Consider the following 18,966-nt stretch of genomic DNA (forward strand, 5'->3'; position numbering starts at 1 on the left):
TAATTAACGATAAACATATCAAACTGAGAAAATGAAGATGGGCTGACCCCTGGAGATCCTGATTTAATGCCAGGACGGACTTGGACACTGATATTTTTAAGTTTCCTAATGCACAGTTTGAGAACAACTGGTATAAATGTTGAGGATAGATTGGGTTTGCAGAACAAATACGTAAGTTTATCCATGTGGCCGACGGGGAATCACTAGTTCAAACCACTGAGGCCTGAGCGTATGGTTAGAGAATGAAAGGCCTCTGGATTTTCCTTCGGAAGGCAGAGCTGATGCACTTACCTCATGCTGTTTGTCTCTTTTCATATAAGGAATGTCATGAGGGCTCTCTTTGGGACAACCCATCTCATGGAGGTGGACGGTATGGTATTCAGTAACAGTGGTGATGACCAAGACAATGGTAATGGTGTCTCACATCCTTTCACCATCTAACCTAAAGGCTTTAAGTTAGGGAAAGTTCTTATTAATCTTATTTTTAGCTATGTTTCTACTCTTTTTTAATGCCAGGCCTGAGAAACACTAGTTTTAAAATATCTTTAACATTGTTGAAAGGATAATTCAAAATAGCCAGAAGACACTCATTTATTCCATCACTTACTGAGTACCTACTATGTTCCAGGAACTTAGTGCTATATTAGTTTGCTAGAGCTACCATGACAAAGCATCACAAGCTAGGAGGCTTAAGCAACAGAAGTATATTATCTCGGTGTACAAGAGGGTAGAAGTCCAAGATCCAGGTGGCGTAAAGTTGGTTCCTTCCATCAGCTGTGAGGGACAATCTGTTCTGTGCCTCTTTCCTAGCTTCTGGTGGCTTGCTGGCAGTCACTGGTGTTCATCGGCTTGTAGAAGCATCACCCCCGTCTCTGCCTCCATCTTCACATGATGTTCTCCATGTGTGCTGTCTGTGTCCAAAAAATTTCCCTCTTCTTTTTTTTTTTTCCCACTGCGTGGCTTGCGGGATCTTAGTTCCCCAACCAGGGATTGAACCTGGGCCACATCAGTGAAAGCACCGAGTCCTAACCACTGGACCACCAGGGAATCCCCCAAATTTCCCCTTCCTATAAAGAGACAGTCATATTGGATTAGGGGCCCACCCTATTCCAGTATGGCCTCATCTTAACTTACCTAGTTACATCTGCAATGACCCTATTCCCAAATAAGGTCACATTCTGAGGGCTAAGACTTCAGCCTATGAATTGGTGGGGGGGGAGGGGTGCATAAATGAATCCATAACAAGTTGCAAAGCCTTGAAGACCAATAATATCTGATCCCTACCCTCAAGGAGTTCTCACAAAAGAGAAGGAAAGAGAGATGACAGTAAAAATAGAATGTGGTGAGGACAGTGATAGAAGCACGCAGTAGAGTACTGTAAAAGCTACGAGAAAGAGGGGTATGTCATCCAACCTGAGGGCATCAGGGAAGATTTCCAGGAGGTTACTCCTGAGCTGAGATATACAAATGAACAGGAAATGAGGGATTAGGAGGGACTGTGAGAAGTGATAACACTCCAGGCTGAGGAAAGCAAAGGCATAAAGAGAAGAAACAGTTGGATGTACAGGGAACACTCACCGGTTTGTTGTTGGTGGAGGGTAGACTGCTGGGCAGAGAGTGGCAAGAAATGACCATGAGGACTTGGAAAGGCTTATATGTCACGTGAAGGAGTCTAGACTTAACCTAGACTTGCATCTCCCTAGGTGCTTCAGGCTTCCATAAAGGTGATGCATTCAGAGAGTCTTGGCGCTAGACGGGGGTAGTAGTATGCTGTTAGGGAGTATAGGTGAGAGTATGAGGGCCTGAACCCAGGCATTGGCGGTAGGGCTAGAGAAGAGGGGATAGCTAGGATACATTTACAGAGCTTAGAAGCATAGTGGAATAAGGGAGGGTATCTGAACCTCCAATAAAGAACAGCTTCCAGATAGCTTGGGAAATCTGTCATTACAACTGAATATGAGGAGTCAGGGCTTTCCTTCAACCTTTATTGTTTTCAAAAAATATATTTTAAAACTCTGATTCCTGACTTTCTTATAAACAGGACTATTGCTATTGCGTTGACTAAGATCAGCTTCCATCAGAATTTTTATACCATCCAGATACTCATGGCCAATGTACTAGGTCTGGATACTTGCAAACATTATAAAGAACGACAGACCAACCTTCAAAATAAAGTCAAGTTACTGCTGGATGAAAAGTTCCATTGTCTTCTTAATGACATTTTCCATGTGCAGGTAACTAGCTAGTGTTAGACTCCTGTTAGAAATAGTGAAGGGGCAGATGTGGCCACTCCTCCCTGATGCTTTATGACTTTGCATCTCTTTGGCCTTTATTATCCTCTTGTTTTCTCATCTGCAGCGTCCAGGTGGTAAGGAAATGACTCCCAATCCTTGAATGAGCCACCTTCCTGAGATATATTGGTACCAGACTCAAGAAAACCCAAATATCCACCTGCTGATTCATTTCTTTTCTCACCTTCCCATCATAGCTATACTATACTAGCTAGTCCAGGGCACGAAATCACTCTGCTCCCACAGGTGACTGCTAATGCAAAGACAAGAATGTGCCCTGTTCTTTCCTGTATCTATTAGATTCAATGACATAGAGTATCAGAGCTGGAAGGGATGTTATGGATTACCTAGTACATGAGGATTTTAAGGCACAGAACAGTAAAGTGAATTACCAGAGTCATACAACTAGTAGTTCCCCCTGCTATTTGCCCATACTCAATATTCTCATAATTCTTTATACAGTTCCCTATTTCACGAGAGGTTTCCAGGATGAGCACCACGAGAAAGCAGAAGCAGTTGGAAGCGTTGTTTATGAAGATCTTGGAGCAAGTAAGAGCGTCTATAGGTCAAATAATGGGGAGGGGGAAACTGGGCGTCTCACCGCAAAGCCAGGTGACCTCAAGGGTTTAGACGCCAATGGCAAGAAGCATGGAAGTATGTGAAAGCTTTAACCCAAAGTGTTTCATTTTCCTCCATCCTTCCAAACCTCGAGCTATGAGTCTGTTCAGAATTTAGCTGTGCTTAAAAGGAGTCCTTTAACATTACTCCTGGGAGTTTGGCCTCGCCTTAAAACCAGTCCTCTTTTTCTCTCCTTCTGTATGAGATGCAGTCTATCAAACTGGTTATGTATATAGGCTCTGTAATCAGTCTACCAAGGTTTGAGCCCTTAGGCCTATCACTTGCTACCTGGGTAACCTTGATCAAGTGACTCAACCTGTCCATGCTTTTACTTTACCTTCTATAAAATGAGGAAATAATAGTACCTAGCTCACAGGGTTGTAAGGTTTAAATGACTAGATTATGTGTAAAACCTATATTAGTGCCTCTTTCATTGGAAACACTCAACCAATGTTAACTTTTGCTCTCTGAATAATATCATGACTGTCCATTATATGTTGATGATCACCAACTTTATATCCCATTCCTCAGCTCTCGTATAAGCACCAAAACTATATTTCCAAGAGCTGTATATTCCACTTGGGTATGGGGACTCACACTCAGTTCAGTGTCTAATACTAAATTCATTTTTTTCCCTACTTTAGTGCCCTATCTCCCTCATCTTGATCCTGACCCTTGATTTAGTCAATAGCAAATTCATTCACACATCATTTAAAGTTACCTTTGCTCAGTTGACAAGTCCTACCATGTCTACCTCAGACTGACTCTGGAATCTCCCTGTCCTCTGTTCCCTACTGTAGTTCAGCCTCTTTCTCTTCCTGGACTGTTTCCATAGCTTTCCAACTAATCTCTGTGCCTCATACCTCTCCACTCCAATTCATCCTCCATACAACTGCCAAAGTGTATGCAAATCGCTCCAACCTGTACTTTATACTATCCAAGTAATTCTCAATACTAATGAGATAAAAGCCAAAAAACTTTTTTTTTTTAAACCTGGAGAAATGCTACTCATCATTCAGTGTCACCTCTTCAGTGAGAACTCCCCCAAATCACAAGGCATGACTAATTCCTCTTCTGCTGTGTTTCTGTAACACTTTGAACATCTTTCTTACTGTATTTTCCATACTGTATTGCGATTTGCTACTTATATATGCGTCTCTCCCCCTCAGGAGGTTGTGAGCTTCTTAAGGAAAGGGAGCCTCTTTCTCATTTTTGTATCACTACTGACCAGCGGAGTGTCTGGCACATAATAAATAAACAATTCAAGTCTGTGGCATTGTGTAAGTTTATAATACAACTTCCTTCTTCTCCACTGCAGGCAAATAAGGCTATATCAGTAGTTTCTAAATGTCAGACTTTGGACTGTTTGCATCACAAGTGTCCAGGAAGCTTCATAAAATATATGGATTTGTGAATTCTACCCCAAATTGAAAAGGGCTTCGTTGGGGCCTAGGAATCTGTTTAGTTGTTTCTTTTTGTTTTGAAACTTCTCAGTTGGTTCCAATCCACAACCTAGTTGGAAACCATGAGTAAAGCTGTGCTTTGACTCTGTGCTATGACAACAATCTTTGGATCATTTACTATCAGTATGACCTCGGGCAAGTGGTTTAACTTCTCTGTGCCTAAATTTTCTTAGTAAATAGATTCAATAGTGCCACCTCCTATGAATGTTACGAAGATTTTTTTTTTTTAATTAAAAAAATTTTTTTTTTGGCTGTATTGGGTCTTTGTTCCTGCACACGGCCTTTCTCTAGTTGCGGTGAGCAGGGGCTACTCTTCGTTGCGGTGTGCGGGCTTCTCATTGTGGTGGCTTCTCTTGTTGTGGAGCACGGGCTCTAGGCGCACGGGCTTCAGTAGTTGCCGCATGTGGGCTCAGTAGTTGCGGCACTCAGGCTCAGTAGTTGTGGCTCATGGGCTCTAGAACGCAGGCTCAGTAGTTGTGACGCACAGGCTTAGTTGCTCTGCAGCATGTGGGATCTTCCCGGACCAGGGCTCGAACCCATGTCCCCTACATTGGCAGGTGGATTCTTAACCACTGCAACACCAGGGAAGTCCATTAACGAAGATTTTAAATAAGTTCATTTATGAAAGCACATCACGCAGTGCTGGGAACATAGTAGGTGCAGTGTAAGTGTTGGCTTTTTTCACATCAGAGAGGACCTGATTCCATCTCCTCATTTTATTTTATGTTTTTAATTAATTTTTATTGGAGTATAGTTGACTTACAATGTTGTGTTAGTTTCTATGTTGTGTTAGTTTGTTGTCTATAGCAAAGTGAATCAGTTATACATATATATATATATATATATCCACTCTTTTTTAGATTCTATTCCCATATGGGTCATCACAGAGTGTTGAGTAGAGTTCCCTGTGCTATAAAATAGGTTCTTGTTAGCTATCTATTTTATATATAGTAGTGTGTATATGTCAATCCCAATCTCCCAGTTTATCCCTCCCCCCACCTTTCCCCCTCTGTAACCATAAGTTTGTGTTCCACATCTGTGATTCTGTTTCTGTTTTGTAAATAGGTTCATTTGTACCTTTTTTTTAGATTCCACATATAAGTGATATCACATGATATTTGTCTTTCTCTGTCTGACTTACTTCACTTAGTGTGATAATCTTTAGGTCCATCCATGTCACTGTAAACGGCATTATTTCGTTCCTTTTTATGGCTGAGTAATATTTCAGTCTCCTCATTTTAAATGTGAAGAAGCTGGCGCCATTGATGTACTATTGAATTCATGTAGGTTTTTTGGTTCCTGCTTTACTCTCCCCAATTCACAAATAATACACTGACAAGGCTATTCTATGACTAAAACTCTCATTTCTAACTGCCCCGTAGTTTTATTTATTTATTTATTTATTTATTTGGCTGCGTTGGGTCTTTGTTGCTGCACAGGCTTTCTCTAGTTGCGGTGAGTGGGGGCTACTCTTTGTTGCGATTCGCAGTCTTCTCATTGCGGTGGCTTCTCTTGCCGTGGAGCACAGGCTCCAGGTGTGCAGGCTTTAGTAGTTGTGGCTTGCAGCCTTAGTAGTTGTGGCTTGTGGGCTCTAGAGCACAGGCTCAGTAGTTGTGGTGCATGGGCTTAGTTGCTCTGTGGCATGTGGGATCTCCCCGGACCAGGGCTCTAACCTGTGTCCCCTGCATTGGCAGACAGACTCTCAACCACTGCGCTACCAGGGAATTCCCTGCCCCGTAGTTTTAAAGATATTAGTCAAATACAAAACAAAACAAAACAATGGGATGCTAACCCCTATTCATTAAAATGTTCTCAGGGTCAGTGAAGAGCTAACGATCTGGTGACAGAATGGGGCTGTAAGAGGGGACTTACATATATGTGATAAGGCAGGCTATAATACTTTATAATGATCATCTTCTGAAATTTGAAATTTGAATGTAGCCTTTGCTGCTCTAGTTTATAAAAACATGCAGAGGGAAAGAACGGCTTAACCCAATCTTTTCCCAGAGGGAAACAAAAGAAGCCAAGGGCAGTCTGGAGCAGTAAGAGTGGGGAAGGTTTTCTCCATTTAGACATCTTACACTATGGAAATGCAGGGCCCGCTATGCAGGGGCTCACACTAAATGTAAGCTCTGTATTTTGTCTAATACTCTATCCCCAGTGCTTAAAACAGTACCTGACCCTAACAGATGCACAATAAATGCTTAATGAGTAAATAAATAATTCAGACTTGTTAGGGAAAGGTACTCTACACAAGAAGAGGGACACACGATCTGTTTTGAAGTGTAACAAGTGCCGCAGTTCAAGCTAGAACAGCATAAACTGCCGGCAGGGCAAGGACCAGGTGAGTTTCTCTCAGCAGCCTGCCTCCAGCACCTAGCCCAGTGGGTGCTTGGTAAGTATGTGTTGAATCGATGTTGGTTGAATAAATGTCAAATAGGTATTTCCAGGAGACCTTCATTTTTCAATAGATTAGAATGACTTGAAGTAAACCTCAGTAATTTTTATGTAATGGCTGTTTAGGTTGACTAAAACCCCATCTATCCTATATATTTACATTATCTTTACACAAAGATTTGACCAAGTAAGAGTCTATTCCAGCCAGTTCCGTCCCAATTGCCACAGATTCCAATTAGCGGAATCTAAATTAACGCAAAGTTATTAGAAAGAACAGATTTAACTTAGCTTCACAAAATTCGGTGGATACACATGCATACCCATACATGTGTATAAAAAACTGAAGTCACGGGAGTTCCCTAGTGGTCTAGTTAGGATTTGGCGCTTTCGCTGCCATGGCCTGGGTTCAATCCCTGGTCGGGGAACTGAGATCCCGCAAGCTGCTCGGTGCGGCCAAAAAATCAAACAAAAACAAAAAAAGCCCCTGAAGTCCTACAGCATTTTTCTTTGTGTTTCTCCACCTTGTCCAGACAGTGAAAGAGGAAAGGATTATTTTCATCATCGATGAAGGCCAGTTTATCGATTCAGCCTCCTGGAGGTTTATGGAGAAGCTTATCCGGTCTGTTCCCATCTTCATCATCATGTCCCTGTCTCCCTTCATTGACATGCCCTGTGCAGCTGCCCGTGCCATAATGAAGAACAGGAACACCACCTATGTCATCCTTGGAGCCGTGCAGCCTAAGGACATCCTCAACAAGGTCTGCCTAGACCTCAACGTCAGGGGCATCCCCAAAGAACTAGACACGTGAGTAACCTGTTTCTATCCTGAGGCCTTGACATCTGCACTCATTCTCCAGGTCCAGGCTTCATCAGATTCCTTAAGATGTGTCTGAAAGCGGCCATTTCAGGATTCTTGCTGGTCCCGCCTTTCCAAGGGGCCACTGAACATGCTTGATAGGATGGATGCCGCTCACTTTTCCTTGTTATGGTCCCTGTTACACCGTCTCAGACGTTGCTTAGGACATCAGTTTTGTTTCCCTTTCATCATGCTGGCTATGGGCACACTCACTCTAAGCCACAGTGACTAAGGGCACTGTCACGGGCAAGTAACATGAAAGGCAAACTGGTAAGCCTTAAGCACCACAGCCCACAGCTGAGCAAGGTCTTAGTCGCTGGCAATAACGTGGTCTGGTACTGGTGTTCCCTGTCATGGCAGATGGTGACGTCAGTGCTCTCTGAGCTTCTCAGTGACTCCTCTCCTGGGGTCTTGACAGCAGTCCCCTTAACAACGTGGACAATGCCTCCTCCTTAGCTGGCTGTTTACAAGCCTCCTTGGTATCTGTATCTGTTCTTTCTAATGCGGTTGCTTTGCTTCTGGAAGAGAAATGTCTTGGACAAAGTCTCATTTAAAATAACTCTAGGCATGAATTTATTTTTTTTTTAAATTGTATTTTTATTTATTTATTTATTTTTGGCTGTGTTGGGTCTTCGTTTCTATGCGAGTGCTTTCTCCAGTTGCAGTAAGTGGGGGCCACTCTTCGTCGCGGTGCGCGGGCCTCTCACTGTTGCGGCCTCTCTCGCTGTGGAGCACAAGCTCCAGACGCGCAGGCTTAGCGGCCATGGCTCATGGGCCTAGTTGCTCCGCAGCATGTGGGACCCTCCCAGACCAGGGCTCGAACCCGTGTCCCCCACATTGGCAGGCAGACTCTCAACCACTGCGCCACCAGGGAAGCCCGCGGGCATAAATTTTGTGTGTTCTTTCCCTTTGTCTCTCTGTCTCTCCCTCTTTCTCTCTGTATGTATGTATTTATTTATTTATTATGTATGTATTTATTATATATGTATGCATTTATTATATATGCATTTACTTTTTGATCTAGCCTTCCCAATTCTAGGAACCTATCTCAAAGATATACTGACAGGGAACTATGCTCAATATTTTGTAATTACCTATAAGGGAAAAGAATCTGAAAAAGAATATATATATATATATATACATATCTGAATCACTTTGCTGTACACCTGAAACTAACACAACATTGTAAATCAGCTATACTTCAATTAAAAAATTTTTAAAATTTTAAAATATATATAGTGACAAAAATATGAAGTGACATATGGGCACAGTTTTTATTGAGGCATTATTTGTACTAGTAAAAGACTGAAAGCAATCCAAATGTCCATCTCTAAGAGGATAGTCAGAATAAACTAGGATGCATCCACACGATTGAGCCCTATGTAGCTATAAAGAGAAATAAGAAAGATCTACTGATATGAAGGGATGACCAGGATACATTGTTGAGTGAAAAAACAAGGGGTTGCCTAGTGTGCAGTATATATAACTTGCTGTCTTTTATCTAAAGAAGAGAGTGAAATACGTGTATGCATTTTCTATAGTTTTAAAAAGAAACGTTGAAAAGATAAACCAGAAACTAATTTAAATGCTTACTTATAAGGCGAGGAAGGGAAGCAAGACTGAGGATGTACCTTATTACATAGCTTTGACTTCGGAAAGATTTAAATGGTTTATTATGTAATTTTAAAAATGAAAGAAAGGGCTTCCCTGGTGGCGCAGTGGTTGAGAGTCCACCTGCCGATGCAGGGAACACGGGTTCGTGCCCCAGTCCGGGAAGATCCCACATGCCGCGGAGTGGCTGGGCCCGTGAGCCATGGCCGCTGAGCCTGCACGCGTCTGGAGCCTGTGCTCCGCAACGGGAGAGGCCACAACAGTGAGAGGCCCGCGTAGAGCAAAAAAAAAAAAAAGAAAGAAAAAGCAATCCCTAAAAATGAAAAACAAACCAAAACAAATGGAGAAAGAGAAGTGATTATTTTCAGGTGATTGAGAAAACGCAAATATTTTTACTTCTTTAAAGATGGTTCTTTGATATAAATAGATTGCGTTGTTTTCACTACAGGTACCTGGCCGAGGGAAGCTGTGGGATTCCAATTTACTGTGAAGAATTGCTTAAAAACCTGGACCATCACAGGGTACTCGTTTTCCAAACAATAGAGTCTGAGGAGAAGACAAGTGTGACCTGGAATAACCTGTTCAGTAAGTCCCATAATGATGGTTCTTCCTGTCTCCTTCTGCAGAGAGAGTGGCAAGGGTGGGCTTTTCCATAGGCTGCTTCCTATACGGGTCAGAGGCTTTGGGGAGGCAAAGAACGTTGGACTTGATATCCCAGATTGTGAGAGAACTTAACATTGCCCGGGACTCACTGAACTGGGAGAATGAATGTAGACGTGTAATAGAAATGAAAGAACACTGGAGAATCTTAAAGCCCAGAATCAGAACTGACGGGGGATGTAGATGTTATCTGGGAAAAAGGTAAAATTATTAGAGCTCAAAGTGAATTGTCAACAAGGTTCTCATGCTACAGAGACATACAGAAGGATGAACTTTGATATGATGTCACAAAGAGGGCAGTTGGAATTTTTAAGAAAATAGTTTTAGTGAAGGGAGAAGGGTAGGGGTTGGGGAATGGGGTAAGGATGCAAGCTGGGATGTAGAGGATTAAGGTTAATGTGAATGATAAGAAAATATCTGTGGTGGATATACTAGTTGTTTAGAGAGATGGCAGTGATGAGAAGAAAAAAATCATATTCTAGCAAAAATAAAAAGAAAGAAAGAAAGAAAGAAAGAAACTATGTTTTGACACAAAGAGGACCATGAAGGTTTAAGAGATAGCATCTCTTCCATGAAAAGAGAGAGTATAAAGATGTAATCATCTCTGGGCTTTCTGTCATCTGACACCGGTCAGAATGGCCATCATCAAAACATCCACAAACAATAAATGCTGGAGAGGGTGTGGAGAAAAGGGAACCCTGTTGCACTGTTGGTGGGAATGTAAGGTGATACAGCCACTATGGAGAACAGTATGGAGGTTCCTTAAAAAACTACAAATAGAACTACCATATGACCCAGCAATCCCACTACTGGGCGTATACCCTGAGAAAACCATAATTCAAAAAGAGTCATGTACTAAAATGTTCATTGCAGCTCTATTTCCAATAGCCAGGACATGGAAGCAACCTAAGTGTCCATCAACAGATGAATGGATAAAGAAGATGTGGCACATCTATACAATGGAATATTACTCAGCCATAAAAAGAAACGAAATTGAGTTATTTGTAGTGAGGTGGATGGACTTAGAGACTGTCATACAGAGTGAAGTAAGTCAGAAAGAGAAAAATAAATACCGTATGCTAACACATATATATGGAATCTAAAAAAAAAATGGTCATGAAGAACCTAGGGGCAAGATGGGAATAAAGACACAGACCTACTAGAGAATGGACTTGAGGATATGGGGAGGGGGAAGGGTAAGCTGGGACGAAGTGAGCGAGTGGAATGGACATGTATACACTACCAAATGTAAAATAGATAGCTAGTGGGAAGCAGCCACATAGCACAGGGAGATCAGCTTGGTGCTTTGTGACCACCTGCAGGGGTGGGATAGGGAGGGTGGGAGGGAGGGAGATGCAAGAGGGAAGAGATATGGGGACATATGTATATGTATAACTGATTCACTTTGTTATAAAGCAGAAACTAATACACCATTGTAAAGCAATTATACTCCAATAGAGATGTTAAAAAAAAAGATGTAATCAAAAGAAAATTTTGGCCTTGAAGTTAGGAGTCCAGAGTTACAGTTCCACATATGCCATTTAATAGCTAGTATTTTGGGATTAGTCACAACCTTTATGGCCAGGTACCTGCTATAAAATGGTGGTGGGGGGGTTAAGGCAACTCAAATCCTTTCTTATTTATTCATTCAACAAACATCTACTGAGCACCTTCTCTCTGTCTGACACCACAGGAAGCATTCTGGGGACCTCTTGGAGTATAAATGAAGTGACTGAATACAATAATACTTTGCTGTCTCATTGATTTTTTTTAATTAAACTTTTTGAGGTGATTATAAATTTACAGGCCATTGTAAAAAATAATATAGAGAGATTCTGTATACCCTTTACCTAGTTTTCCCCAGTAGTAACATCAACAAAACTACAGTATAATATCACAACCAGGTCCAATGAAGATGTTAGATATATATATATATCACAACCAGGATATTAATATTGATACAGTCAAGATACAGAACATTTCCATCACCATGAGGATCCCTTATATTGCCCTATGATAGCCACCCCCCCACTTCTCTCCTACCCCTACTTCCTTCTTAACCCCTGGTAATTGCTAATCAATTCTCCATTTCTATAATTTTGTCATTTAAAAAATTTTTATAAGTGGAATAATATTGTATATGTAATCTTTTGAGATTTGTTTTTCTCTCAGTGTAACTCTCTGGAGATTATCTAGGTTGTTGTGTGTATCAATAGTTTGGTCTTATTAGCTGCTGAGTAGTGTTCCATGGTATGGACATACCTCCATTCATCTGTTGGAGGACATCTGGGCTGTTTACAAAAAAAAGAAGAAAAAGAATGTTAAAGAACATACTGAGTCAGTTGACAAAACTGGATTATGGACAGTAAATTATTGTATCAATATTAAATTTTCTGAAGATGATAAGTATATTCTACTTACGTAAGAGAATGTTGTTATTCTTGGGGAATTCAGAGTAAAGTATTTGGGGATTAAAGGGCATGAACTATGCAACTTAACACTCAAATGAAATGTTTCAGAAAAAATAAGTACATATAGAGAGAACAAAGGCTATAAAAAATGGAGCAAAATGTTAACAGTAGATGAATTGGAATAAAGACTATATAGTGTTATTCTTATAACTTTTCATAAATTTGAAACTTACTAAATAAAAGAATTTTTGAAAAACCAAACAACTTTTAGTGGTTTCCCACTGAGTTTACAATGAAATCCAAACTCCTTACCTTGGACTGGAGATCCCTGAGGGAGCTTCCTTCCACCCCCTCTGTGGCCTCACCAATACTCTGAAATGTGCTCCAGCCACATTTCTGCTCCTCCAGCACCCGAGCTCCTTTCTGCTCCCTCTCCTCTGGCATTTCACATACCTGCTCCCTCTCTCCCTTAGCTCAGGTGTTACCTCCTCACAGCCACTTTCTCTGACCATGCCCTGCTTAAAGGAAGGCCTTCCTCTGTCTGCACTTTCCTGTTAGTCTCTATCACCAAGTTTATTTCTTTCACAAAACTGACTCACATTAGGAGATTATCTTATTAAGTCACTTTTCCTGTATTATGATTTGTTGCCTAGATATCTGTCTCCATAAATGTTAAGATCCTTGAGGGCTGGAAGCATGCATTAGCCACATTTATAGCCTTCCCAGGTTATGGTGCATAAAAAGTCTGTACTGTGTTGATATGAACTCTCCAGCCCTTACTGTCTGTGCCTACTCACGTGGCACTTGTTTACTGTCTGGTCGTCTGGCTCTCTGTGTATATACCTTATCTTTCCAGGAGGTCGGGAACTTAGTACGTTCACCCTCATATTTCCACATCACCTATTTCAGTGTCTTGCAACTCAACTGTTAATGAGTGACTGGAGGGACAAATAAGTAATGCATTTTGGAGTACCGGGAGAAAAATGACTAGGCAAGCTCACTATTCAAACTTCACCTTTTTTTTTTTTTTTGGTATCATATGGTATATTTACTATCCTATTTCACTCAGCTGAAGATTTTCCAAACTCAGTATTCCTCAACAATTGTACCATAATGGCTATGTAATATTTAAGGTAATCACTGTGTTATGGCTGGATATTTAGGCTATGTACAATATTTTAATGTTTAAGGAGACTATGAGCATCTGTTTTCAACATATTTTTTCTGGATCACTGTAATCATATGAGTTTCTAATATGAAAAATTACCTTGCTGAAAGTTATAATCTTAAGGATTTTGGTTAAATTGTTGTGTTTTTTTAAACATCTTTCTTGGAGTATAATTGCTTTACAGTGGTGTGTTAGTTTCCACTGTATAACAAAGTGAATCATCTATGCATGTACATTTTCCCCATTTCTCCTCTCTCTTGCATCTCCCTCCCACCCTCCCTATCCCACCCTCTAGGTGGATACAAAGCACCGAGCTGATCTCCCTGTGCCATGCGGCTGCTTCCCACTAGCTATTTTACATTTGGTAGTGTGTATATCTCCATGCCACTCCTCACTTCATCCCAGCTTACCCTTCCCCCTCCCCGTGTCCTCAAGTCCATTCTCTACATCTGCGTCTTTATTCCTGTCCTTCCCCTAAGTTTTTCAGAGCCATTTTGTTTTTAGATTCCATATATATGTGTTAGCATATGGTATTTGTTTTTTTCTTTCTGACTTACTTCACTCTGTATGACAGACTCTAGGTCCATCACCTCACCACAAATAACTCAATTTCATTTCTTTTTATGGCTGAGTAATACTCCGTTGTATATATGTGGCACATCTTCTTTATCCATTCATCATTTGACAGGCACTTAGGTTGCTTCCATATCCTGGCTATTGTAAACAGTGCTGCAATGAACATTGTGGTACATGACTCTTTTTGAATTCTGGTTTTCTCAGGGTATATGGCCAGTACTGGGTTTGCTGGGTCATATGGTAGTTCTACTTTTAGTTTTTTAAGAAACCTCCATACTGTTCTCCATAGTGGCTGTATCAATTTACATTCCCATCAACAGTGCAAGAGGGTTCCCTTTTCTTCACAACCTCTCCAGCATTTATTGTTTGTGGATTTTTTGATGATGGCCAATCTGACCAGTGTGAGGTGATACCTCATTGTAGTTTTGATTTGCATTTCTCTAATGATTAGTGATGTTGAACATCCTTTCATGTGTTTGTTGGCAATCTGTGTATCTTCTTTAGAGAAATGTCTATTTAGGTCTTCTGCCCATTTTTGGATTGGGTTATTTGCTTTTTTGATCTTGAGCTGCATGAGCTGCTTGTAAATTTTGGAGATTAATCCTTTGTCAGCTGCTTCATTTACAAATATTTTCTCCCATTTTGAGGGTTGTCTTTTCATCTTGTTTCTAGTTTCCTGTGGTGTGCAAAAGTTTTTAAGTTTCATTAGGTCCTATTTGTTTATTTTTGCTTTTATTTCCATTTCTCTAGGAGGTGGGTCAAAAGGGATCTTGCTGTGATTTATGTCATAGAGTGTTCTGCCTATGTTTTCCTCTAAGAGGTTTATAATGTCTGGCCTTACATTTAGGTCTTTAATCCATTTTGACTTTCTTTTTGTGTATAGTGTTAGGGAGTGTTCTAATTTCATTCTTTTACATGTAGCTATCCAGTTTTCCCAGCACCACTTATTGAAGAGGGTGTCTTTTCTCCATTGTATATTCTTGCCTCCTTTATCATAGATTAGTTGACCATATATGCATGGGTTTATCTCTGGGCTTTCTATCCTGTTCCATTGATCTATTTTTCTGTTTTTGTGCCAGTACCATACTGTCTTGATTACTGTAGCTTTGTAATATAGTCTGAAGTCAGGGAGCCTGATTCCTCCACCTCCATTTTTTTTTCTCAAGATTGCTTTGGCTATTCAGGGTCTTTTGTGTTTCCATGCAAATTGTGAAATTTTTGTTCTAGTTCTGTGAAAAATGCCAGTGGTAGTTTGATAGGGATTGCATTGAACCTGTAGATTGCTTTGGGTATTATAGTCATTTTCACAATGTTGATTCTTCCAATCCAAGAACATGGTGTATCTCTCCATCTGTTTGTATCTTCTTCAATTTCTTTCATCAGTGTCTTATAGTTTTCTGCATACAGGTCTTTTGTCTCCTTAGGTAGGTTTATTCCTAGGTATTTTATTCTTTTTGTTGCAGTGGTAAATGGGAGTGTTTCCTTAATTTCTCTTTCAGATTTTTCATCATTAGTGTCTAGGAATGCAAGAGATTTCTGTGCATTAATTTTGTATCCTGCAACTTTACCAAATTCATTGATTAGCTCTAGCAGTTTTCTGGTAGCATCTTTAGGATTCTCTATGTATAGTATCATGTCATCTGCAAACAGTGTCAGTTTTACTTCTTCTTTTCCAATTTGGATTCCTTTTATTTCCTTTTCTTCTCTGATTGCTGTGGCTAAAACTTCCCAAACTATGTTGAATAGTAGTGGTGAGAATGGGCAACCTTGTCTTGTTCCTTATCTTAGTGGAAATGGTTTCAGTTTTTCACCATTGAGAACAATGCTGACTGTTGGTTTGTCATATATGGCCTTTATTATGTTCAGGTAAGTTCCCTCTATGCTTACTCTCTGGAGGGTTTTTAATCATAAATCAGTGTTGAATTTTGTCGAAAGCTTTCTGTGCATCTATTGAGATGATTATATGGTTTTTCTCCTTCAGTTTGTTAATATGGTGTATCGCATTGATTGATTTGCATATATTGAAGAATCCTTGCATTCCTGGGATAAAGCCCACTTGATCATGGTGTATGATCCCTTTAATGTGCTGTTCGATTCTGCTTGCTAGTATTTTGTTGAGGATTTTTACATCTATGTTCATCAGTGATATTGGCCTGAAGTTTTCTTTTTTTGTGACATCTTTGTCTGGTTTTGGTGTCAGGGTGATGGTGGCCTCGCATCATAGCAGAGGGAGTGTTCCTCCCTCTGCTATGTTTTGGAAGAGTTTGAGAAGGATAGGTGTTAGGTCTTCTCTAAATGTTTAATAGAATTGACTTATAAAGCCATCTGGTACTGGACTTTTGTTTGTTGGAAGATTTTTAATCCCAGTTTCAATTTCAGTGCTTGTGATTGGTCTGTTTATAATTTCTATTTCTTCCTGGTTCAGTCTCAGAAGGTTGTGCTTTTCTAAGAATTTGTCCATTTCTTCCAAGTTGTCCATTTTATTGGCATATAGTTTCTTATAGTAATGTCTCGTGATCTTTTGTGTTTCTGCAGTGTCAGTTTTTACTTCTTTTTCATTTCTAATTCTGTTGATTTGAGTCTTCTGCCTTTTTTTCTTCATGAGTCTGGATAATGGTTTATCAATTTTATCTTCTCAAAGAACCAGCTTTTAGTTTTATTGATCTTAGCTATCGTTTCCTTCATTTCTGATCTGATCTTTATGATTCCTTTCCTTCTGGTAACTTTGGGGTTTTTTTGTTTTTCTTTCTCTAACTGCTTTAGGTGTAAGGTTAGGTTGTTTATTTGAGATGTTTCTTGTTTCTTGAGGTTGGATTGTATTGCTATAAACTTCCCTCTTAGAACTGTTTTTGCTGCATCCCATAGGTTTTGGGTCATCGTGTTTTCATTGTCATTTGTTTGTAGATATTTTTTGATCTCCACTTTGATTTATTCAGTGATCTCTTGGTTATTTAGTATTGTACTTTTAGTTAGCCTCCATGTGTTTGTATTTTTTACAGATTTTTTTCCTGTAATTGATATCTAGTCTCATAGCCTTGTGGTTGGAAAAGATACTTGATACAATTTCAATTTTCTTAAATTTACCAAGGCTTGATTTGTGACTGAAGATATGATCTATCCTGGAGAATGTTCCATGAGCACTTGAGAAGAAAGTGTGTTCTGTTGTTTTTGGATGGATTGTCCTACAAATATCAATTAAGTCCATCGTGTTTAATGTATCATTTAAAGCTTGTGTTTCCTTATTTATTTTCATTTTGGATGATCTGTCCATTGGTGAAAGTGGGGTGTTAAAGTCCCCTACTATGACTGTGTTACTGTCGATTTCCCCTTTTATGGCAGTTCGCATTTGCCTTATGTATTGAGATGCTTCTATGTTGGGTGCATAAATATTTACAACTGTTATATTTTCTTCTTGGATTGATCCTTTGATCATTATGTAGTGTCCTTCTTTGTCTCTTGTAATAGTCTTTAAAGTCTATTTTGTCTGGTGTGAGAATTGCCACGCCAACTTTCTTTTGATTTCCTTTTGCATGGAATATCTTTTTCCATCCCCTCACTTTAAGTCTGTATGTGTCCCTAGGTCTGAAGTGGGTCTCTTGTAGACAGCATATATACGGGTCTTGTTTTTGTGTCCATTCAGCCAGTGTATGTCTTTTCATTGGAGCATTTAATTAAAAGGATTGGTAATAACTACAGGATGTCTTCCATAAGACATGCAGTTTTACAAATATAGCTTATATTATATACTTATATATATACTGGTATGCACATTGAAATACCCACACTCGGAGGCAAACACATTCTGTGGAAGACTGTACTCTACTTAAAGATGTGGTTATTGTCAGAAAGAGATATTAAAAATGGTGAAGATTTCACGATGGCGGAGTAAGACGTGGAGGTCACCTTCTCCCCCACAAATACATAAGAAATACATCTATATGTGGAACAACCCCTACAGAACACCTACTGAATGCTGGCAGAAGACCTCAGACTTTCCAAAAGGGTGTGCGAGGAGAGGGGATTCAGAACACCGCCTAAACGAGCTCTAGAGACAGGTGCGAGCTGTGACTATCAGCGCAGACACCAGAGACAGGTATGAAACGCTAAGGCTGCTGCTGCAGCCACCAAGAAGCCTGTGTGCGAGCACAGGTCACTATCCACACCTCCCCTCCCAGGAGCCTGTGCAGCCCGCCACTGCCAGGGTCCCGTGATCCAGGGACAACTTCCCTGGGAGAACGCACGGCGCACCTCAGGCTGTTGAAACATCGTGCTGGCCTCTGCGGCCGCAGGCCCGCCCCGCACTCCGTGCCCCTCCCTTCCCCCCCCCCTCCCCCCGGCCTGAGTGAGCCAGAGCCCCTGAATCAGCTGCTGCTTTAACCCCGTCCTGTCTGAGAGGGGAAGAGATGCCCTCAGGCGATCTACACGCAGAGGAGGGGCCAAATCCAAAGCTGAAACCCAGGAGCTGTGAGAACAAAGAAGAGAAAGGGAAATCTCTCCCAGCAGCCTCAGAAGCAGCGGATTAAAGCTCCACAATCAACTTGATGTACCCTGCATCTGTGGAATACATGAATAGACAACGAATCATCCCAAATTAAGGAGCCGTGTGGATGAAAGGCTCTCGGTGCTGCAGCCAGGAGTCAGTGCTGTGCCTCTGAGGTGGGAGCGCCAACTTCAGGACACTGGTCCACAAGAGACCTCCCAGCTCCACATAATATCAAACGGCGAAAATCTCCCAGAGATCTCCATCTCAACACCAGCACCCAGCTTCACTCAACGACCAGCAAGCTACAGTGCTGGACACCCTATGCCAAACAACTAGCAAGACAGGAACACAACCCCACCCATTAGCAGAGAGGCTGCTTGAAAATATAATAAGTTCACAGACACCCCAAAATGCACCACCGGACGTGGTGCT

The 18,966-nt window shown here is 40.8% G+C and overlaps 1 protein-coding gene across 1 annotated transcript in view; it reads left to right on the top strand.

Annotated features, from left to right (window-relative positions):
• ADCY10 (adenylate cyclase 10) overlaps positions 1 to 18,966 on the top strand; it is a 109,736-nt gene that overhangs the window by 49,011 nt on the left and 41,759 nt on the right. The window contains exons 15-18 of the mRNA XM_019952121.3: positions 2,042 to 2,234; positions 2,754 to 2,840; positions 7,300 to 7,574; positions 9,685 to 9,821. Coding sequence (XP_019807680.2) covers positions 2,042 to 2,234; positions 2,754 to 2,840; positions 7,300 to 7,574; positions 9,685 to 9,821 — 692 coding nt within the window. The remainder of the gene's footprint in view (positions 1 to 2,041; positions 2,235 to 2,753; positions 2,841 to 7,299; positions 7,575 to 9,684; positions 9,822 to 18,966) is intronic.

The sequence above is a fragment of the Tursiops truncatus genome, chromosome 1 (assembly GCF_011762595.2).
Source record: "Tursiops truncatus isolate mTurTru1 chromosome 1, mTurTru1.mat.Y, whole genome shotgun sequence".
NCBI classification, from domain to species: Eukaryota; Metazoa; Chordata; class Mammalia; order Artiodactyla; family Delphinidae; genus Tursiops; species Tursiops truncatus.